The following is a 23,249-nucleotide window of genomic DNA, read 5'->3' as shown; positions in this document are numbered from 1 at the left end:
TAATTATCTATTTAAAAAAAGATGCATTTATTTGTACTGCCAACATGCTCCAACCTTTTTTCTGATTGGTCCCCTTGGAGGATAAGCCACATCATGAAGTTTCACAGGAATGTGTCACTGGAACAGTCCATCCCAAGGTCTCACTAACTTTGCCTTCCTGAAACGACAGAGGACAGAGCTCCCCAGAAGATAGCAAGGGCCAGCCAAAGTGCCTTATCCCAGTCCAAGTGCATGTCGCCCCCAGCCGAAATGCCTTACCCCAGTCTAAGTACATGCCTACCCCAGCCGAAGTTCCGTACCCCAGCACAAGTGCATGCCTACCCCAGCCGAAGTGCCTTACCCCAGTCCAAGTACACCCCTCCCCCAGCCAAAGTGCCTTACCCCAGTCCAAGTACATGCCTGCCCCAGCACAAGTGCCTTACCCTAGTCCTTGCATCCCTCCCCCAGCTGAAATGCCTTATAGAACCATAGAAAATAGGTGCAGGAGTAGGCCATTCAGCCTTTCGAGCCTGCACCACCATTCAATAAGATCATGGCTGATCATTCCCTCAGTACCCCTTTCCTGCTTTTTCTCCATACCCCTTGATCCCCTTAGCCATAAGGGCCATATCTAACTCCCTCTTGAATATATCTAATGAACTGGTATCAACAGCATGGCATGATCTGCGGCAGGGAATTCCACAGGTTAACAACTCTAGAGTGAACAAGTTTCTCATCTCAGTCCTAAATGGTCTAACCCTTATCCTAAGACTGTGACCCCTGGTTCTGGACTTCCCCAAAATCGGGAACAATCTACCCGCATCTAACCTGTCCCATCCCGTCAGAATCTTGTATGTTTCTATGAGATCCCCTCTCATCCTTCTAAACTCCAATGTATAAAGGCCCAGTTGATCCAGTCTCTCCTCATATGTCAGTCCTGCCATCCCGGGAATCAGTCTGGTGAATCTAGTGCATCCTTTTCCCCCCCCCTTCTCCCTTACACACACACACCTCCACAGATGGGGCATTGTGTACATATTGTTAACAGGTTTATTGGGTATGAAGTGAATAGTGACAGTTTTGGGACTTCTGGATATCATCCACTCCATTGATATCCCTTGTAGGGGGTTGGAAGAACGTGATCTGTCTTTCCTGAGTTCCCTCTCTCCCCTCCGATCCCCCATCCCGTCGCTCTCCCCCACCCACACAATCTTTCTGCCCCACCCCCATGGCATCTCTCTCTGCCCGCCGCCCCCCCCCATCCCATCTTTCTCTCCCTCCTCCCCCATCCCTTTCTCTCCCTTCCCGCCCCTCGCCCCCAATCCCATCTTTCTCTCTCCCCCTCCCCATCCCCATCTTTCTCTCTCCCCCTCCCCATCCCCATCTTTCTCTCTTTTCCTTCCCCCGCCGCCGCTCGTGACTCGCGGCTCAGTGGGAGGCCCGGTTGGGCGGAGAACCCGTGGGGCCCTATTTCTCTCTCCCGTTATCGGGCCCAGGCTGGGTGGGAAGACTGGAGCCTCAAGTCCTGTTCTGGCACCACGTGGATGGAATGATTCGGCCGGGAGGGACGGAGCTTGTCGCCTGTCGGTCAAAAAAAGTGCTGTACAAATAGCCCCTTTAAAAAACATGAGGAATCATGGGTGGAACAGATCATTTCAATTAAATAATGCACAAACATTAAAGAAACAAAGAAGGTTTTACAGATGAGCATAATTTAAAAAGCAGCAGAACAAAGGGAAGGGGGAACACTATAAGCAACAGAAATACCTGTAAAGTGCTTAAATGGAACGCAGGCGATGATTACGTGTTATTAACAAGAGACATGGGGGAAATTAAAGACATATTAAAGGATTATGCAGATTGAGCAAGAGAATTGGATTAGAGTAGGCTGATTGTGCTGAGAAAAACTCCAGCAGGCTTGAGTTCCTATCCTGTGCTGCAGCTTTCTGTGAGTGATCGCCTGAAAGTGAACAGACAGAAGCTGTGCTGCACCTCCGTCCCTGGCCAAGGGCGGCGCTGTCACCCGCTCCAGCTGCCAGAAGTGAGGCTGTTGCAGTCGCTGTCGTCACTCGGTTGCCGGGGTGACACTGGCAGGCTTGCGAGTCAGAGGCCGGACCAGGCCGGGCAGGTCCGAGAGCCGAGAGGTGAAGCGATGGTACCCGTTCTGGACGCGCTTTGGGAGGACAGAGATGTTAGGTTTGACATTTCGGCTCAGTGAGTATCTGCAGTGTTCTCTGCTGGTAACCCACAACATTTTGTGTTTGGTGATGCGCTGTTGCAGAGCAACAGAAAGACTTCAATTTATATAGCGCCTTTCACGATCATAGGACGTCTCAAAGCCCTTTACAGTCAATGAAGTACGATTGGAGTGCAGTCACTGCTGTAATGTGGGAAACACGGCAGCCAATTTGCACACAGCAAACTCCCACAAACAGCAATGTGATAATGACTAGATAATCTGTTTTTGTTATGTTGATTGAGGGATAAATATTGGCCATGACACTAGGGATAACTCCCCTGCTCGTCTTCAAAATAGTGCCATGGGATCTTTTACGTGCATCTGAGAGAGCAGAAGGGCCTCGGTTTAACGTCTCATCCGAAAGATGGCATCTCTGACAGTGCCGTACAGCATTGCCCCCCAGTCATCAAGATTCACGACCCGGCCCTCGACAACGTGGACCATTTCCCATACCTCGGGAGCCTTTGTCAACAAAAGCAGACATTGATGCGGAGATTCAACACTGCCTCCAGTGTGCCAGTGCAGCCTTCGGCCGCCTGACGAAAAGAGTGTTCGAAGACCAGGCCCTCAAATATACCACCAAGCTCATGGTCTACAGGGCTGTAGTAATACCCGCCCTCCTGTATGGATCAGAGACATGGATGATGTACAGAAGACACCTCAAGTCGCTGGAGATATATCACCAACGATGTCTCCGCAAGATCCTGCAAATCCCCTGGGAGGACAGGCGCACCAACATCAGTGTCCTAGTCCAGACTAACATCCCCAGCATTGAAGCACTGACCACACTCGATCAACTTCGCTGAGCAGGCCACATGGTTCACATGCCAGACATGAGACTCCCTAAGCAAATGCTTTATGCGGAGCTCCTTCACATCAAATGAGCCAAAGGTGGGCAGCGGAAACGTTACAAGGACACCCTCAAAGCCTCCCTGGTAAAGTGCGACATCACCACTGACACCTGGGAGTCCCTGGCCGAAGACCGCCCTAGGTGGAGAAAGTGCATCCGGGAGGTCGTTGAGCTCTTTGAATCTCAATGCCGAGAGTGTGAAGAGGTCAAGCGTAGGCAGTGGAAGGAGCGCGCGGCAAACCAGTCCCACCCAACCCTTCCCTCGGCGAATGTCTGTCCCAACTGTGACAGAGTCTGTGGCTCTCATATTGGACTGTTCAGCCACCAAAGAACTCACTTCGGGAGTGGAAGCAAGTCTTCCTCGATTCCGAGGGACTGCCTATGATGATGATGATGATGATGTCTCAGCACTGCACTGTACTGGAGTGTCAGCCTAGATTTTTTATGTAAAGTTCCTGGAGTGGGACTGTGCTACCCACTGAGCCACAGCTGACACTGAGGAGAGTCTAAGCGAGAGGCTGGCTGCCAGTTGGGTTGCACTCCCCACAATTCGCTGATAAACACAGGTTGCTCTGAGACAGTTCTCAATATTTATAAAATGATACGTAACTTCGCTGACTGGAGCCTCAGAGGTGCTGCTGTCTGTCCCATAGAAAAGTCACGCTGTGTGGCTGTCACAAGAAAATCAGGGAGATCAAGTTAAATCTAACAAAAACAACCAACATGGTTAAAATAAAAACAGTAAATGCTAGAAAATACTCAGGTCAGGCAGCCTATGTGGAGAGAGAAACAGAATTAACGTTTCAGGTCCACGACTTCTAATGAGAACCAAAATGTTTATGCCTTTATTATGTGTGGTACGTGTTTGAGGAATATCTTCCAGGAATGAAAACGTGCCCGTGTTCACTCATTTGGTGTTGTATGCACTAAATTAGAGATTGCGGCTAGTAATCTGCATTTTGTTTTGTTTTTAGACAAATGAAGGTGAGACCTGGAGAGGTCCTAATTGACTGTTTGGACTCCATTGAAGATACTAAAGGAAATAACGGAGATAAAGGTAGAGAGTTATTGAATATTCAATTATATTATAGAAATTAAAGTCGTTTGTTGCAAACCTTGTGCCTTGTTTTTGTAAAGTTTGGTCAGTAGTACATATTGACTTAAAATCATAGGAAGTATAGCACAGGAGGAGGGGGTCTTTTAGCCCATCGGACCTATGCCCATGCCAGCTATTAATGGAGCTATCTAATCCAATCTAATCCCATTTCCTTATCTATTTGGAGTTAAGGAGTTATGATCCTGTAATTGTGAACACAAGTCATAAAATATAAAATGGAAAATATTTCTTTATTTGCATGGTTATGAGAATTAACTTTTCATAAAAGATATTTTAGCCTTAATTCTCCCTGCATGCAAGTCCTGTATGAAGTGAAAGCCAGTTTCGATTCCTGGTGAATGCAAAACTACAATGCAAAATCTTCCAAGCATTATTACAACATTTGGCTTAAAGGTGACTGGTGTGGGAAATGAAAAATGTGATGCTCTTCTACGGAGTCTAAGCTATGTTGCTGAGATAGTTATCTACCCACTGAATTAAACTTTGCCTTGGTAAGTTAAAGCAAGCATGAAATATGTTGCTTCTCAAGGGATCAATTTATTTCAAAGGCATCTTTATCATCTTCACATTGGGATCATTCTGCTTCTGTTAAAATGACAAATCTTATTAATATAAAGATTATCTGAAAGGAGATGTCATTTAGTTGGTCACAGTCATAGGGACAGACCTTTTGTAGCCTCCTGTACTGTGGAATTGTTTTCATCTCCAAACAACATAGATTTCCTCATCCACATTATAATGTCCTTACACACTACTATAAATTCACACGAGGCACATTCTGCAGACAAGGTCACTCCATGACCTGAACCTTTATTCACAGGACCAAGAAGTGATGACCCTGCGTGGGACCTCCCTTTATATACCTGGATACCATAAACAGTAGTAGTGATGTTGGGGAGAGCATCAAACATGAAATTAGGGGTGCGTGCAATAAAGGTGCAGCAGTTATAATGGGTGACTTTAATATGCACATCGATTGGGTTAACCAAACTGGAAGCAATACGGTGGAGGAGGATTTCCTGGAGTGCATAAGGGATGGTTTTTTAGACCAATATGTCGAGGAACCAACTAGGGGGGAGGCCATCTTAGACTGGGTGTTGTGTAATGAGAGAGGATTAATTAGCAATCTCGTTGTGCGAGGCCCCTTGGGGAAGAGTGACCATAATATGCTGGAATTCTGCATTAGGATGGAGAATGAAACAGTTAATTCAGAGACCATGGTCCAGAACTTAAAGAAGGGTAACTTGGAAGGTATGAGGCGTGAATTGGCTAGGATAGATTGGCGAATGATACTGAAGGGGTTCACTGTGGATGGGCAATGGCAGACATTTAGAGACCGCATGGATGAACTACAACAATTGTACATTCCTGTCTGGCGTAAAAATAAAAAAGGGAAGGTGGCTCAACCGTGGCTATCAAGGGAAATCAGGGATAGTATTAAAGCCAAGGAAGTGGCATACAAATTGGCCAGAAATAGCAGCAAACCCGGGGACTGGGAGAAATTTAGAACTCAGCAGAGGAGGACAAAGGGTTTGATTAGGGCAGGGAAAATGGAGTACGAGAAGAAGCTTGCAGGGAACATTAAGACGGATTGCAAAAGTTTCTATAGATATGTAAAGAGAAAAAGGTTAGTAAAGACAAACGTAGGTCCCCTGCAGTCAGAATCAGGGGAAGTCATAACGGGGAACAAAGAAATGGCGGACCAATTGAACAAGTACTTTGGTTCGGTATTCACTGAGGAGGACACAAACAACCTTCCGGATATAAAAGGGGTCGGAGGGTCTAGTAAGGAGGAGGAACTGAGGGGATTTCCTTATTAGTCGGGAAATTGTATTGGGGAAACTGATGGGATTGAAGGCCGATAAATACCCAGGGCCTGATGGACTGCATCCCAGAGTACTTAAGGAAGTGGCCTTGGAAATAGTGGATGCATTGACAGTCATTTTCCAACATTCCATTGACTCTGGATCAGTTCCTATGGAGTGGAGGGTAGCCAATGTAACCCCACTTTTTAAAAAAGGAGGGAGAGAGAAAACAGGGAATTATAGACCGGTCAGCCTGACATCGGTAGTGGGTAAAATGATGGAATCAATTATTAAGGATGTCATAGCAGTGCATTTGGAAAGAGGTGATATGATAGGTCCAAGTCAGCATGGATTTGTGAAAGGGAAATCATGCTTGACAAATCTTCTGGAATTTTTTGAGGATGTTTCCAGTAGAGTGGACAAGGGAGAACCAGTTGATGTGGTATATTTGGACTTTCAGAAGGCTTTCGACAAGGTCCCACACAAGAGATTAATGTGCAAAGTTAAAGCACATGGGATTGGGGGTAGTGTGCTGACATGGATTGAGAACTGGTTGTCAGACAGGAAGCAAAGAGTAGGAGTAAATGGGGACTTTTCAGAATGGCAGGCAGTGACTAGTGGGGTACCGCAAGGTTCTGTGCTGGGGCCCCAGCTGTTTACACTGTACATTAATGATTTAGACGAGGGGATTAAATGTAGTATCTCCAAATTTGCGGATGACACTAAGTTGGGTGGCAGTGTGAGCAGCGAGGAGGATGCTATGAGGCTGCAGAGTGACTTGGATAGGTTAGGTGAGTGGGCAAATGCATGGCAGATGAAGTATAATGTGGATAAATGTGAGGTTATCCACTTTGGTGGTAAAAACAGAGAAACAGACTATTATCTGAATGGTGACAGATTAGGAAAAGGGGAGGTGCAAAGAGACCTGGGTGTCATGGTACATCAGTCATTGAAGGTTGGCATGCAGTTACAGCAGGCGGTTAAGAAAGCAAATGGCATGTTGGCCTTCATAGCGAGGGGATTTGAGTACAGGGGCAGGGAGGTGTTGCTACAGTTGTACAGGGCCTTGGTGAGGCCACACCTGGAGTATTGTGTACAGTTTTGGTCTCCTAACCTGAGGAAGGACATTCTTGCTATTGAGGGAGTGCAGCGAAGGTTCACCAGACTGATTCCCGGGATGGCGGGACTGACATATCAAGAAAGACTGGATCAACTGGGCTTGTATTCACTGGAGTTCAGAAGAATGAGAGGGGACCTCATAGAAACGTTTAAAATTCTGATGGGGTTAGACAGGTTAGATGCAGGAAGAATGTTCCCAATGTTGGGGAAGTCCAGAACCAGGGGACACAGTCTAAGGATAAGGGGTAAACCATTTAGGACCGAGATGAGGAGGAGTTTCTTCACCCAGAGAGTGGTGAACCTGTGGAATTCTCTACCACAGAAAGTTGTTGAGGCCAGTTCACTGAATATATTCAAAAAGGAGTTAGATGAAGTCCTTACTACTAGGGGGATCAAGGGGTATGGTGAGAAAGCAGGAATGGGGTACTGAAGTTGCATGTTCAGCCATGAACTCATTGAATGGCGGTGCAGGCTAGAAGGGCCGAATGGCCTACTCCTGCACCTATTTTCTATGTTTCTATGACCAGGTGAGGAGTGTCTCCCGCAAGTTCACCCCCTGTGGTCAAGGTGTGAATTTTTTATGTGTATACAGTATGCAGTGTTGTTATGAAGGTTACAGTTACATGAAGGTGACATACATGACATCACTTCCCCCCCCAATGTCTTATGGGGTCAAAGATTAAGTCTTTCAGGCGGTTGACGCTCTCTCGTGGAGCGCCGCAGTTGGGGCTCTGGTTGTTGAGCCTTGGCATGTGTCTCTGTCCTCTGTGGTAATTCCAGCTCGTCCGGGCTGGCCGCAGGGACTGTGCATGCTGCTGAATGTTCTTGTTGCTCGTTCACTGGCGGTGGTGTGGGCAACATCTCATGATCTTCCTCAGGTTCCTCAGTGTCCATGCTGAACCTTTTTTTTACTTGGTCCAGATGTTTGCGGCATATCTGTCCATTGTTAAGTCTGACCATTATGACCCTATTCCCCTCTTTGCCAATTACAGTATCCTCGAGCCACTTGGGCCCCAAAGCGTGATTAAGAACAAATACAGGGTCATCGATTTCTATACATCTCCCCTTTGAGTTACGGTCGTGGCACTCATTTTGGGACTGGAGCTTGCCCTCAACAATGTCTGACAGGACAGGATGAATGAGGGTCAGCCGAGTTTTAAGTGTACGTTTCATGAGTAGTTCCGCGGGCGGGACTCCAGTGAGCGAATGCGGTCGGGACCTATAGGCCAGCAGGAGGCGCGATAGGTGACATTGAAGAGAGGGTCCTTGAATCCAGAGCATGCCCTGTTTTATAATTTGGACCGCACGTTCCGCCTGGCCATTGGAAGTCGGCTTCAACGGTGCCGTCCTGACATGTTTGATGCCATTATCCAACATGAACTCCCGGAATTCATAGCTAGTGAAACACGGGCCGTTGTCGCTAACCAGGATGTCCGGCAAGCCGTGAGTTGCAAAGACCGCACGCAGACTCTCCACAGTGGTGGATGTCGTGCACAAATTCAATATGATGCACTCGATCCATTTCGAGCACGCATCAACAACAATGAGGAACATTTTTCCCATGAACCGGCCCGCGTAGTCTACGTGAATACGTGACCATGGCCTGGTGGGCCAGGGCCACGGGCTGAGTGGGGCCTCCCTGGGGGCATTGCCCAGCTGGGCACACGTCATGCATCTGCGAACACAGTGTTCCAAGTCTGAGTTAATTTCCGGCCACCATACATGTGACCGGGCAATGGCCTTCATTAGCACGATGCCTGGGTGCTCGCTGTCGAATTCCCTGATGAATGCTTCCCTTCCCTTCTGGGGCATGACTACCCGGCTGCCCCATAGTAGGCAGTCAGCTTGGATGGAGAGCTCATCCATCCGTCTGAGAAACGGTCTGACCTCCTCAGGGCATACTCCGTGTGCGGGCGTCCAATCCCCAGTCAGGACACATTTCTAAATCAAGGATAGGAGGGGATCTCTGTTGGTCCAGATTTTGATCTGGCGGGCTGTGATGGGGAGCCTGCGCTGTCAAAGACTTCAATGGCCATGACCATCTCAGCGCTTTGCTCCGCTGCCCCCTCAGTGGCGGCCAGTGGAAGCCTGCTGAGCATGTCAGTGCAATTTTCGGTGCCTGGCCAGTGCCGTATGGTGTAGTCATACGCAGTCAACGTGAGAGTCCATCGCTGTATGCGAGCTGACGCATTGGCATTGACAGCTTTGCCGTCAGACAACAGGGATGTTAACGGCTTGTGGTCCGTTTCTAACTCGAACTTTCTGCCAAAAAGGTACTGGTGCATCTTTTTCACCCCATAGACGCATGCGAGTGCTTCCTTTTCAACCATCCCATTTCCCCGTTTTGCTTGGGAGAGCGACCTGGAGGCATAAGCCACAGGTTGGAGTTGGCCCTCAGCATTACTCTGCTGCAACACGCAACCAACCCCATAGGATGATGCATCACGTGTCAAAACCAATTTCTTACAGTGGTTGTACAGAGTCAACAGCTTATTAGAACAAAGCAGGTTCCACGCCCGATTGAAAGTCCGTTCCTGACAGTCCCCCCCCCAAAACCAATCACAACCCTTGCGCAGGAACACGTGTAGCGGCTCCAACAATGTGCTTAAGTTCGGCAGAAAGTTCCCGAAATAGTTCAAGAGTCCCAGAAATGAACGCAACTCCGATGTGTTGCCGGGCCTGGGCGCATGACGAATCGTCTCCGTTTTGGATTCGGTGGGCCGGATCCCGTCTGCAGCAACCCTCCTGCCCAAAAACTCGACCTCTGGGGCCAAAAACACACACTTGGACTTCTTTAGTCGCAGGCCTACCCGGTCCAGTCAGCGTCGCACCTCCTCCAGGTTGTGGAGGTGTTCCTTGGTGTCTCGACCCATGATAAGGATGTTGTCCTGAAATACGATTGTTCCAGGGATGGATTTGAGCAGGCTTTCCATGTTCCTTTGAAAGATAGCGGCCGCTGATCGAATGCCAAACGGACACCTGTTGTAGACAAACAGCCCCTAGCGCGTGGTGATGGTGGTCAATAGCTTAGATTCTTCGGCCAGTTCCTGGGTCATGTCGGCTGAAGTGAGGTCCAACTTGGTGAACAGCTTGCCGCCTGCCAGCATGGCAAAAGATCCTCCGCTCTCGGAAGCGGGTATTGGTCTTGTAGTGACACTCGGTTGATAGTGGCCTTGTAGTCGCCACAGATCCTGACTGAGCCATTGGTTTTTAGGACAGGGACGATGGGGCTTGCCCAGTCGCTGAATTCAACGGGCGAAATTATGCCCTCTCTTAGCAACCTGTCCAACTCACTCTCAATTTTCTCCCGCATCACATACAGCACAGCTCTGGCTTTGTGGTGCACTGGTCTGGCATCCGGGGTGATGCGTATCACTACTTTGGTACCTTTGAAAGTCCTGACACCAGGTTGAAATAGTGACTCAAATTTCTGTAGGACCTGTGAGCATGAACTTCACGCCACAGATGAAATGGCGTGCACATCCCCCCATTTCCAGTTCATCTCGGCTAGCCAGCTCCTCCCCAAAAGCGCGGGACCATTTCCCGTGACAATCCAGAGTGGCAGCCGATTCTCTGATCCATTATGTGTGATCACCAACATTGCACTGCCTAGCACTGGGATGATCTCTTTGGTGTACGTCCCTAATTGCATGTCAATGCGTTCTAGTTTGGGTCTGCTAGCTCTGAGTGGCCATAGTTTCTTGAATTGTTGGACACTCATCAGTGACTGGCTGGCCCCTGTGTCCAGCTCCATGCATACCCCAGGATGCCATTTAATAGGACTTTCATCATCATAGGTGGCGTTTTGGTATATGAGCTGTGGATGTTTGCCACATGAACCCGCTGAACTTCAGCGTCCATTGCTTTGTCCCAAGCGTCAACCTGCCTTGCAGACCCCTCTTCTGGTTCATCAGCCTCATAAATTAGCCTCGCTGCGTGCTTCCTGCACATTCTGGCTAAATGTCCACTGAAGTTACAATTTCTTGTTGAAGATAAATTGTTGAAACCTACAGGTTTTGCAGCATGTCTGCCCCCGCACCTCCAGCATGAGCTGAGATCGTTGTGAACAAAAGGGCTGTTGCCAGGCATTCCTCTCTGATTGTCTCTTTGATTACTCTTGAGCACTCTGTTAATGGGTGTCAATGGCCCCATCCCGGGACGCATTGTCCACCGTGATGGCGTAAATGTCCGTTCAACCTGCCATTGTCTCTGTTGATGACCCACTCTCGAGTCTGTTGCTGCCTGGGTGGTGTCGAATTGTCCTTGCCTGCCTGCGGGGTTCTGAGTCGCTTTTACAATGTTAACTCCCTGATCCATCGCCACGTTGGAAGCAGAGTTGCGTGCGTACATTATCTTGGTTTCCTCCTCCCCCGCCATGAAGGTCTGAGCCATCAATGCCGCCGCTTCCAAGGTCAAGTCCTTGGTCTCAATTAGCTTTCTGAAAATCCAGGCATGACCAATGCCCTCAATAAAGAAATCCCTTAACATCTCCCCCCTGCAGGAGTCTGTGAACTTAGAGGCTGGCCAAGCGCCGAAGGTCCGTAACGAAGTCCGGTATGCTCTGTCCTTCCTGACGTCTGTGTATATAGAATCGTGTCGGGCCATGTATATACTGCTCGCCGGTTTGAGGTGCTCACCGATCAGTTTGCTGAGCTCTTCAAAGGTTTTGTTCGCCGGCTTCTCGGGTGCGAGCAGGTCTTTCATCAGCGCGTATGTCTTAGGTCCACAGCTGGTCAGTAGATGCGCCCTTCGCTTGTCAGCCACTGCATCTCCCAGCAAGTCCTTCGTGACAAAGCTCTGCTGGAGCCTCTCAACGAAATCGTCCCAGTCCTCACCAACACAGTACCGTTCCTCTGTGCTACCGGTGGCCATTCTCATGAGTCGTTGATTCCCGTTTCTCGTCGCCAAATGTAATGTCCTTACATACTACTATAAATTCACACGAGGCACATTCTGCAGACAAGGTCACTCTGTGACCTGAACCTTTATTCACAGGATCAAAAAGTGATGACCCTGCGTGGGACCTCCCTTTATATACCTGGATGACCAGGTGAGGAGCATCTCCCACAAGTTCACGCCCTGTGGTCAAGGTGTACATTTCTTAGGTGTATACAATATGCAGTGTTGTTATGAAGGTTACAGTTACATGAAGGTTACATACATGACACACATCAGACCTGCGATGTACTCCCCAGCACACCACATCCCCTAGGTTTTTCAGGGTCACAGGCCCCATCATTGATCATCATTTCCTAGATTCAGCGAGCCAGTGCTGGGACTGGTTGTATTGATGCTAAAAGAGACAGCATCAAAACCAGGTGGTCATTAGCTCTTAGTTTGTAATTTTCAGAACTGAATCACTTAGGAACAGGAGTAGGCCATCTAGCCCCTCGAGCCTGCCCCGCCATTCAACAAGATCATGGCTGATCTGGCCTTGGACTCAGCTCCACTTACCCGCCCACTCCCCATAACCCTTAATTCCCTTATTGGTTAAAAATCCATCTATCTGAGATTTGAATACATTCAATGAGCTAGCCTCAACTGCTTCCTTGGGCAGAGAATTCCACAGATCCACAACCCTCTGGGAGAAGAAATTCCTTCTCAACTCAGTTTTAAATTGGCTCCCCCGTCTTTTAGATGAGATGGTAAACCAAGGCGCAAAATGGACATAAAAAATTCCATGGCACTTTTCTCGAGAAGAGAACAATTTTCTGCTGGTGTGCTGGCCAACATTAATCCATCAACCAAAGCTAACAAAACAGATTAACTGGTCATTCATCTCATTGTGGTGTGCAAATTGGCTGCTGTGTTTGCTTACAAAACTACGTTTTAAAAGTAATTTATTGGTTATGAAGCATGCTGGGATGTCCTATGGATGTGAAAGGTGTTATATAACCAAACCGCTTTTAGTAGAGGAGTTCTACCTTCTGTAATTCTGTTGATTATTTCATTCCTCAGGGGGAAAAAAGAGCAGTCAGTTATCTAGGCAATTAATAGTGACATCAGCCACAAAACTTTCAGCAAATCATCCTGTTATTTAATACATACTCTAAAATGACTATTGTAGACTTTACATAATCAATGTTAGGGCTTCCAGCCATTTAATCAGAATGATAAGCATACAGAAATTAAGAATATCACATTCAGTAGTTAAAGGAAATAACTAATCAATGTTTGACAGATTAACTATTAATATCATAAGGGATAGAATTGTCCTGATTCCTAAACTATGATGCAAAAATTAGCCTTACCGTTTAATTACAGTTTTGAAGTTTGTTTAACCAAGTTTGTTTTTATAGTTGCTAAATTTTTTCCAGGTAGACTGCTTGTGACCAATTTGCGAATTGTCTGGCATTCATTGGCTCTGCCACGGGTTAACTTATGTAAGTAAAGCTGTGTTAATAAGTTTGGCTATTAATAAAGTTGTTTGCTGTCTAATTAACCTGAGAACATTGCTGTCCCAAAGGGTAAAAGATAACTAATCTTTCTCTGTGAATCTCAGATTAATTTGAAAAATTAAATACTGATTAAGCATTTAGGTATTAGAAATGGTTGCATAACCTGTAATGATTTAAAGTACAAGCAACCATGATTTTCAGTTTAAATCTTTTATTTAAAAATACAAATGTCTTCCATTCTTCATTATTTTTTAAATCTCCTATTAATTATAAAGATCTGCTTGTACGTTAAATGTTTTTTGTAATCGGTTTACACCAAGCCTGATTGTTCTATTCAATCCTACTGTTCCCCCTTGTGTGTACATCATTAAGGAACCTCAAAGTGTTTTGCTATAGTCCTATAAGCAATTCTCCCACTCCTACTGTTCCCCCTTGTGTGTACATCATTACGGAACCTCAAAGTGTTTTGCTATAGTCCTATATGCAATTCTCCCACAAGATGGAACTCTGAAATTGTCCTCTATTCCACAAGCAAGCCTTGCAGTTAGGACTAAATTATTTGACAGTGTACTTAAAATTAGGAATTGATATCAGCTATATGACATATATTTTATTTTATGAAAGTGTTCCTTATTGAAATCCTTCTTACATTGCTGCTTGCTTAAATGTTGATTTGTCGGCAGTTGTATCAGTAGCTAACGTATCCTAAATAAAGTTCCCAATGTTTACATTTCTCATATTTGTCTCAAAAACACAGTAGTTTTATATTTTTTTAAATCTATCTATGCTTACCAAAGATGCCATAATAGATAATACAGAATTACTGTGTTAGGATCCACAAAAATGAAGAACACAGATTAAATGCATTATTGCAAATTATTTCAAAAACATTTCAAAAAATTGAGTTCAGATAAAAATATATGAAAGAATAGAACAAACTTTATAATGCAGAAGAAATTGCACTGAATAAAAGAATTAAGCATAGGAAAGAACCAGAAGTACTAACGATTAAATTTAGGAAGGACACTGTGAGGTGACTTTTGAGATTCAATAATGTAACAAAGATTCATAGATGAAAATTTCAGAACAGCAAGCAAAAAGTGGAACAAAAGGAAAAATGATATAATTTTAAAATCAGGTCAACTTTTTAATGCCCCCTTTTAACAGATATCATGTTGTTTTGGAGCTCTGATTGCCTAAAAACAATTTCCATAAGAAGATAAATCTCCTATGAACTTAAATCCACACCCATAGCGATCACAACATAATAAGGTTTAAGATAAAGATTGAGAAGGACATAAGTAAGACAAGGACCAAAGTAATAAATTGGAAAAAGCGAATTTTAATGGGATGAAAATGGAACTAGGAAAAATAAACAGGAAAAATTTACTGAAAAACAAAAATAGAACAGCAATGGGAAACATTTAAAACAGTGATCAATAGAGTCCAAAATAAATATATCCCATTAAAAAGCAAGAACAAACTATCCAGTACAGGTGCAGCGCCTAAAATCCGGAACCCTCGGGACCGAGGCCATTCCGGATTCCGGGTTTTTCCGGACTTTCAATTTGCTTTCTGATGTCACGAATCCGGAAGCACTCGAGCCCAGGTTCGGGAATTTCCGGATTTCGGAATGGCGAAAAGGGGCGAGGGGGTGGGATTCCCGCCAAGGAGCTTTTAGGGCCATCCGGCCCTGCCGAGGAGGATTTCGTCGGACCGGCCCCGCCAAGGAAGTCGTCGTCGGGCGGGTCCCGCTGAGGAGGTTGTCGTCAGGCAAGCCCCGCCGAGGAGGTTGTCGTCGGGCGGGTCCCGCCGAGGAGGTTGTCGTCGGGCAAGCCCCGCCGAGGAGGTTGTCGTCGGGCAAGCCCCGCCGAGGAGGTTGTCGTCGGGCAAGCCCCGCCGAGGAGGTTGTCGTCGGGCAAGCCCCGCCGAGGAGGTTGTCGTCGGGCAAGCCCCGCCGAGGAGGTTGTCGTCGGGCAAGCCCCGCCGAGGAGGTTGTCGTCGGGCAAGCCCCGCCGAGGAGGTTGTCGTCGGGCGGGTCCCGCCGAGGAGGTTGTCGTCAGGCAAGCCCCACCGAGGAGGTTGTCATTGGGTTGGCCCCGCCGAGGAGGTTGTCGTCGGGCAAGCCCCGCCGAGGAGGTTGTCGTCGGGCAAGCCCCGCCGAGGAGGTTGTCGTTGGGCAAGCCCCGCCGAGGAGGTTGTCGTTGGGCAAGCCCCGCCGAGGAGGTTGTCGTTGGGTTGGCCCCGCTGAGGAGGTTGTCGTCGGGCAAGCCCCGCCGAGGAGGTTGTCGTCGTCAAGCCCCGCCGAGGAGGTTGTCGTCGGGCGGGTCCCACCGAGGAGATTGTCGTCAGGCAAGCCCCGCTGAGGAGGTTGTCGTCGGGCAAGCCCCGCCGAGGAGGTTGTCGTTGGGTTGGCCCCGCTGAGGAGGTTGTCGTCGGGCAAGCCCCGCCGAGGAGGTTGTCGTCGGGCAAGCCCCGCCGAGGAAGTTGTCGTCGGGCGGGTCCCACCGAGGAGATTGTCGTCGGGCAAGCCCCGCCGAGGAGGTTGTCGTCGGGCAAGCCCCGCCGAGGAGGTTGTCGTTGGGTTGGCCCCGCTGAGGAGGTTGTCGTCGGGCAAGCCCCGCCGAGGAGGTTGTCGTCGGGCAAGCCCCGCCGAAGAAGTTGTCGTCGGGCGGGTCCCACCGAGGAGATTGTCGTCGGGCAAGCCCCGCCGAGGAGGTTGTCGTTGGGCAAGCCCCGCCGAGGAGGTTGTCGTCGGGCGGGTCCCGCCGAGGAGGTTGTCGTCGGGCGGGTCCCACCGAGGAGGTTGTCGTCGGGCAAGCCCCGCCGAGGAGGTTGTCGTTGGGCAAGCCCCGCCGAGGAGGTTGTCGTCGGGCGGGTCCCGCCGAGGAGGTTGTCGTCGGGCGGGTCCCACCGAGGAGGTTGTCGTCGGGCAAGCCCCGCCGAGGAGGTTGTCGTTGGGCAAGCCCCGCCGAGGAGGTTGTCGTCGGGCGGGTCCCGCCGAGGAGGTTGTCGTCGGGCGGGTCCCGCCGAGGAGGTTGTCGTCGGGCAAGCCCCGCCGAGGAGGTTGTCGTCGTCAAGCCCCGCCGAGGAGGTTGTCGTCGGGCGGGTCCCGCCGAGGAGGTTGTCGTCGGGCGGGTCCCGCCGAGGAGGTTGTCGTCGGCTCGTCGGGCAAGCCCCGCCGAGGAGGTTGTCGTTGGGCGGGTCCCGGCGAGAAGGTTGTCGTCGGGCGGGTCCCGCCGAGGAGGTTGTCGTCGGGCAAGCCCCGCCGAGGAGGTTGTCGTCGGGCTGGTCCCGCCGAGGAGGTTGTCGTCGGGCAAGCCCCGCCGAGGAGGTTGTCGTCGGGCTGGTCCCGCCGAGGAGGTTGTCGTCGGGCTGGTCCCGCCGAGGAGGTTGTCGTCGGGCGGGTCCCGCCGAGGAGGTTGTCGTCGGGCGGGTCCCGCTGAGGAGGTTGTCGTCGGGCAAGCCCCGCCGAGGAGGTTGTCGTCGGGCGGGTCCCGCCGAGGAGGTTGTCGTCGGGCAGGTCCCGCCGAGGAGGTTGTCGTCGGGCAAGCCCCGCCGAGGAGGTTGTCGTCGGGCGGGTCCCGCCGAGGAGGTTGTCGTCGGCTCGTCGGGCAAGCCCCGCCGAGGAGGTTGTCGTCGGGCGGGTCCCGGCGAGAAGGTTGTCGTCGGGCAAGCCCCGCCGAGGAGGTTGTCGTCGGGCTGGCCCCGCCGAGGAGGTTGTCGTCGGGCTGGTCCCGCCGAGGAGGTTGTCGTCGGGCAAGCCCCGCCGAGGAGGTTGTCGTCGGGCTGGTCCCGCCGAGGAGGTTGTCGTCGGGCTGGTCCCGCCGAGGAGGTTGTCGTCGGGCAAGCCCCGCCGAGGAGGTTGTCGTCGGGCTGGCCCCGCCGAGGAGGTTGTCGTCGGGCAGGCCCCGCCGAAGAGGTTGTCGTCGGGCGGGTCCCGCCGAGGAAGTCGTCATCAGGAGGGCATCCGCCGAGGAGGTTGTCGTCGGGCAAGCCCCGCCGAGGAAGTCGTCATCAGGAGGGCCCCCGCCAAGGAGGTTGTCGGGCGAGCCCGGCCAAGGAGGTTGTCGTCGGGCGGGTCCCCGCAGAGGATGTTATCGGGCGGGCCGGCCCTGCCGAGGATGTGTTGTCGGACGGGCCCCCGCCGAGGAGCTGTTAGCGTCGAGCAGGGCCCCTGCTGAGGAGGTGTTGAGGCAGGGCCCTGCCGAGGAGGTGTTCGGGCGGACCCCGCCAAGGAGGTCGTCGGGTGAACCACCGGCAAGGCGGCCCCGAGGTAAGGGCAGCGGTGGTGAGGTGAACGGCGGCGAGGCGAGACCCGAGGTCAGGCAGCGGCAGAGCCCCGAGGTCGGCAGGGTTGTTGGATCTGGATTCCGGAACATTTTACGGATTCCGGACGACCCTGCCACCGATCGGTCCGAATTCCGGAACAGTCTGGATTCTGTAACTCCAGATACTCGACGCTGCACCCCTAATGACACACCATGGAAAAATAAACAAATAAGGGCAACGTTGAAACTAAAGAAAAAGGCATACACTGAGTACATAGACAACAAAGGAGAGGATGACAAAAGGGAATATGAAAAGGTTTGGAAAGAAGTAAAAAAAAAACAATTAGGAAGGCAAAGAGAAACTACAAAATTAAATTATCAAGAAATATAAAAATACATTGTAAAGTATTCTACAAACACATAAATAACAGAAAAAAATCAAGAAAGGTGATACATCCTTACCATACAGTATAAATGTACACGAGGCCCATGCTTGAGAGAAGATCAGTCTGTGACCTGTCCTTTATTCCTTAGCAATCAAGTGATGGAAGTGGGTGGAGCTTCCCCTTTTGTACCTGAAGGTCCAGGTTAGGAGTGTCTCCCACAAGTTCACCACCAAGTGGTCAGTGTTCTCACGGTGTACAACTTAGGTCAGTTTATACATGGGTCACAATGACAGTTGAATACATGACATCACCTCACACCCAAAGTCTTATTGGGATCACAAGTTAACTCTCTCTGGTAGTTTACGCTCTCTTGTAGAGCGCCTGAGTTGGGGCTCCGGTTGTTGGGCGCTGGCCTGAGTGTGTGCTGTTTACGGTGCCTCAGGCCTATCCGGACTGCCCACGGTTACTGGACTCTCCTCCCTTTGATTCCGGTGTTCGGTCACCTGTGGTGGAGTGAACTCTATATCGTGTTCTTCCTCTGCTTCTTCTATGGGGTTGCTGGACCTCCTTTTTGTTTGATCCACATGTTTGCAGCAGATTTGTCAATTGGTAAGTTTAACTCCCAGAATCCTATTTCCCTCTTTGGCAATCACAGTGCCTGCGAGCCTTTTGGGCCCTGCAGCGTAGTTGAGGACAAATACAGGGTCATTTACATCAATACATCGCGCCCTCGCATTCCTGTCATGGTAGTCATATTGTGACTGGCGCCTGCTCTCGACAATTTCTTTCATGGTGGGGTGTATAAGGGATAACCGGATTTTGAGCGTCCTTTTCATTAGCAGCTCTGTGGGTGGAACCCCTGTGAACGATCTGTAGGCCAATAGGAAGCGTGATAAGCGACTTTGTAGGGAACCCCCTTGGGTTCTGAGCATCCCCTGTTTGATTATCTGCACTGCTCGTTCTGCCTGGCCGTTTGAGGCCGGCTTAAACGGTGCCGTTCTGACATGGTTAATTCCATTGCCTGCCATGAAGTCCTGGAATTAGCGCTTGTGAAGCACGGGCCATTGTCGCTGACCAAGATGTTCGGTAGACCGTGGGCGGCGAACATTGCCCGTAGACTTTCTACCATGGCAGAGGATGTGCTTGAATTAAAAATGTCACACTCGATCCATTTGGAGTAGGCATCTACTACAACCAAAAATATTTTTCCCATGAAAGGACCTGCGTAGTCCACATGGATGCGTGACCAAGGCTTGGCGGGCCATGGCCAGGGGCTAAGGGGGGCTTCCCTGGGCGCATTGCCCAGCTGGGCACATGTGCTGCACCTGCGAACACAAAGTTCCAGATCTGCGTCTATCCCTGGCCACCAAACGTGTGACCTGGCAATTGCCTTCATCATGACAATGCCCGGGTGCTCATTGTGGAGTTCTCTGATGAACACCTCTCTGCCCATCTGGGGCATGACTATGTGGTTTCCCCACAGTAGGCAATCGGCCTGAATCGAGAGTTCATCCCTGCACCTGTGAAATGGTTTAAATTCCTCAGGGCATGCCCTGTACGTGGCTGCCCAGTCCCCATTCATGACACATTTCTTGACTAGAGACAATAGGGGGTCTCTATTTGTCCAGACTTTAATCTGACGGGCTGTCACGGGTGAGCCTTCGCTTCCGAAAGCTTCAACAGCCATGACCAGCTCGGCAGCCCCCTCAGTGGTGGCTAGTGGGAGCCTGCTGAGTGCATTGGCGCAGTTTTCGGTGCCCGGTCTGTGCCAAATGATCGGGCTCGCCCAGTCACTGAATTCGACTGGCGAGATGATGCCTTCCCTCAGCAGGCGGTCCAATTCGCCTTCTATCTTTTCCCACTCTGGCCTTGTGGTGTACTGGCCTGGCGTCCGGGTTTATGTGAATCACTACCTTGGCCCCCATGAAAGTGCCAATGCCGGGTTGAAATAATGAGTCAAATTTGTCCAGGATCTGTGAGCATGATACTCGCTGCACGGAGGAAATTGCATTGACATCGCCCCATTTCCAGTTCATGACAGCAAGCCAACTCCTCCCCAGTAGTGCGGGACCGTCCCCTGGGACAATCCAGAGTGGCAACCTGTTCTCCGAATCTTTGTGGATCACGACTACCGTGGCGCTGCCTAGCACCGGAATGATCTCCTTTGTGTATGTCCGTAGCTGTGCGTCAATCAGCGATAATTTTGGCCTCCTGGCCTTGGACGCCCACAACTTGTCGAACTGTTTGATACCCATCAGGGACTGGCTGGCCCCCGTGTCTAGCTCCATTGATACTGGGATGCCATTGAGGAGCACTTTCATCATTATCGGTGGCGTCCTGGTGTATGAACTGTATACGTGCTCCACATGAACTCGCTGAACTTCAGCTTCCAGCGATTTCCCTCAGCGTTCATTTCTGCAATTTCTGCAGGTATTTTGCTCATCTCTGCAAACTCCGGCTGAGTGTGTGTCTCCACACCTCCAACATGAGCTGTTGTTGGAAACAAAAGGTCCCTTGCCAATCGATCGTCCCTGACTGCCCCTGTGACTGTCCTTGAGTGCACCATTAACAGGTGTTGATGGCCCCATTACTGGCCGCATTGTCCCTTTCAATAGCGTGAATTGCCGTTCAGCTTGCCATTGTCTCTGTCGAACTCCCCCTCTGGGTTCGACTACATGTTGGGGCATGCCCGATTGCCCTGTCTGCCTGGAGAACTGTGTGCTGCTTTAACAATGTTGAATCTCTGTCAAAACCATTCCTTAACACAGTACCTCTCGTCTGTTCTGTTAGTGGCCATGCTCGCGAGGTATAAATCCCAGTTTCTTGTCGCCATTGATACGTCCTTACCATACACTATAAATGCACACGAGGCCCATGCTTGAGAGAAGGTCAGTCTGTGACCTGTCCTTTATTCCTTAGCACTCAAGTGATGGAAGTGGGTGGAGCTTCCCCTTTTATACCTGAAGGTCCAGGTTAGGAGTGTCTCCCACAAGTTCACCACCTAGTGCTCATTGTTTTCACAGTGTACAAGTTAGGTCAGATTATACATGGGTTACAATGCTGGTTGAATACATGACAAAAGGGATAGGGCCACACACAATAAACTCACAAGTAATGACGGCAAAATAGCAGAAATATTAAAACATAGAAACATAGAAAATAGGTGCAGGAGTAGGCCATTCGGCCCTTCGAGCCTGCACCCCCATTCAATAAGATCATGGCTGATCATTCACCTCAGTACCCCGTTCCTGCTCTCTCTCCATACCCCTTGATCCCTTTAGCCGTAATGGCCATATCTACCTCCCTCTTGAATATATCCAATGAACTGGCATCAACAATTCTCTGCGGTAGGGAATTCCACAGGTTAACAACTCTCTGAGTGAAGAAATTTCTCCTCATCTCAGTCCTAAATGGCTTACCCCTTATCCTTAGACTATGTCCCCTGGTTCTGGACTTCCCCAACATCGGGAACATTCTTCCTGCATCCTCTGTCCAGTCCCGTCAGAATTTTATATGTTTCTATGAGATCCCCTCTCATCCTTCTAAACTCCAGTGTATAAAGGCCCAGTTGATCCAGCCTCTCCTCATATGTCGGTCCTGCCATCCCGGGAATCAGTCTGGTGAACCTTCGCAAAAGTTACTTTGCCTCTGTATTTACCAGAGTGACTAACATGGTGGATGTGACATTCGAAGAAGAGATCAAAAAAGGTATTACGACATTAAGACAGAAACTTAGAGAGGAAAAAATCCTGATTTGGATGGATTGCATCCGGGCATATTAAAAGAAGTTAGGGAAGAGATGGCTAAGGCACTATTACATATATATAAAAATTCATTAGAAAGGGGAATAGTGCCAGAGGACAAGCAGTTGGCTAATGTGATTCCTATATTTAAAAAGGGAGATAACACAGGTCCAGGGAACAATAGATCAATTAGCTTAATGTCAGTGGTAGAAAAGATAATGGAATCCTTACTCAAAGGTGTAATAGAAAAATGTTGAGAAACTGAAAATTGAATAAAGAGTAGTCAGTACAGATTTCAAAACCTTATTGAATTCTTTGAAGAAGTAACAGAAAGAGTAGTTCAGGGTAGTCTAGTAGACATAATATGTTTGGATTTTCAAACGGCCTTTGATAAGGTACTGCATAGTAGACTCACGACTAAGATCAGAACATATGGAGTCTGGGGAATGGATAGCAAGCTGGTTACAAAACAGAAAACAGAGAGTTGGGGTTAAAGGTAGTTACTCCGACTGGCAAAAGGTGGAAAGTGATGTTCCACAGGGATTGGTCCTGGAACTACTGTTTTTTTTTTCATCATTTACATAAATAATTTGGACTCTGGAATTGGAAGTACAATTTCAAAATTTGTCCAAATTGGGGAGTGTAGTTAATACAGAAGAGGACTGTGGGAAAATACAGGAAGACATTAATAAACTTGCAGGTGAACTTCAATATAGATAAGTGCGAGGTGGTACATTTTGGTAGAAAGAATAAGGCCACATACTCCTTGGAAAATAAGGCCAAACTTTTCCGTGGTAGTAGCGGACGCGTATGGAGGCCTGTCGGATGAGAAATTTGAAAAAATTGGGAGCGGGTCGGGATCTCACCGTCATCATAGGAACATAGGAACTGGAGTAGGCCATTCAGCTCCTCGAGCCTATTCCACCATTCAATGAGATCATGCCTGATCTATGATCTAACTTCATATACATGCCTTTGGCTCATATCCCTTAATACCTTTGGTTAACAAAAAGCCATCAATCTCCGATTTAAAATTAACAATTGATCTAGCATCAATTGCTGCTGCGGAAGGGAGTTCCAAACTTCTACACTCTTGTATGTAGAAATGTTTCCTAATTTCACTCCTGAAAGGTCTTGTTCTAAGTTTTAGACTATACCCCCTAGTCCTAGAATCCCCAACCAGCGGAAATAGTTTCCCTCGATCTACCCTATCTGTTCCCCTTAATATTCTGAAAACGTAACCTTCTAACTTCTCGGGAATACAACCCTAATTTGTGTAATCTCTCCTCATAACTTAACCCTTGAAGTCCGGGTATCAATCTGGTAAACCTACACTACACTG

The 23,249-nt window shown here is 49.1% G+C and overlaps 1 protein-coding gene and 1 long non-coding RNA gene across 5 annotated transcripts in view; one reads left to right on the top strand and one right to left on the bottom strand.

The window, feature by feature from the left end:
* The window catches only part of LOC139259840 (uncharacterized), a 49,663-nt gene extending 47,698 nt beyond the window's left edge, over positions 1 to 1,965 (bottom strand). For all 3 annotated transcript variants that reach the window (XR_011592665.1, XR_011592666.1, XR_011592667.1), the window contains exon 1: positions 1,747 to 1,965. This is a non-coding gene — a long non-coding RNA (uncharacterized lncRNA). The remainder of the gene's footprint in view (positions 1 to 1,746) is intronic.
* Positions 1,966 to 2,026: 61 nt separating this feature from the next.
* bbs5 (Bardet-Biedl syndrome 5) overlaps positions 2,027 to 23,249 on the top strand; it is a 66,343-nt gene continuing 45,120 nt past the window's right edge. The window contains exons 1-3 of one of the 2 annotated variants that reach the window (XM_070874696.1): positions 2,028 to 2,193; positions 4,043 to 4,125; positions 13,427 to 13,492. In XM_070874696.1, the coding sequence (XP_070730797.1) occupies positions 2,132 to 2,193; positions 4,043 to 4,125; positions 13,427 to 13,492 (211 nt within the window). In that variant the 5' untranslated portion in view covers positions 2,028 to 2,131. Of the gene's footprint in view, positions 2,194 to 4,042; positions 4,126 to 13,426; positions 13,493 to 23,249 lie in introns of both variants that reach the window. The other variant, XM_070874697.1, reaches the window with a different exon arrangement.

The sequence above is a fragment of the Pristiophorus japonicus genome, chromosome 3, assembly GCF_044704955.1.
Source record: "Pristiophorus japonicus isolate sPriJap1 chromosome 3, sPriJap1.hap1, whole genome shotgun sequence".
Lineage (NCBI taxonomy): Eukaryota > Metazoa > Chordata > Chondrichthyes > Pristiophoridae > Pristiophorus > Pristiophorus japonicus.
This window is presented reverse-complemented; position numbering and strand designations above follow the sequence as displayed.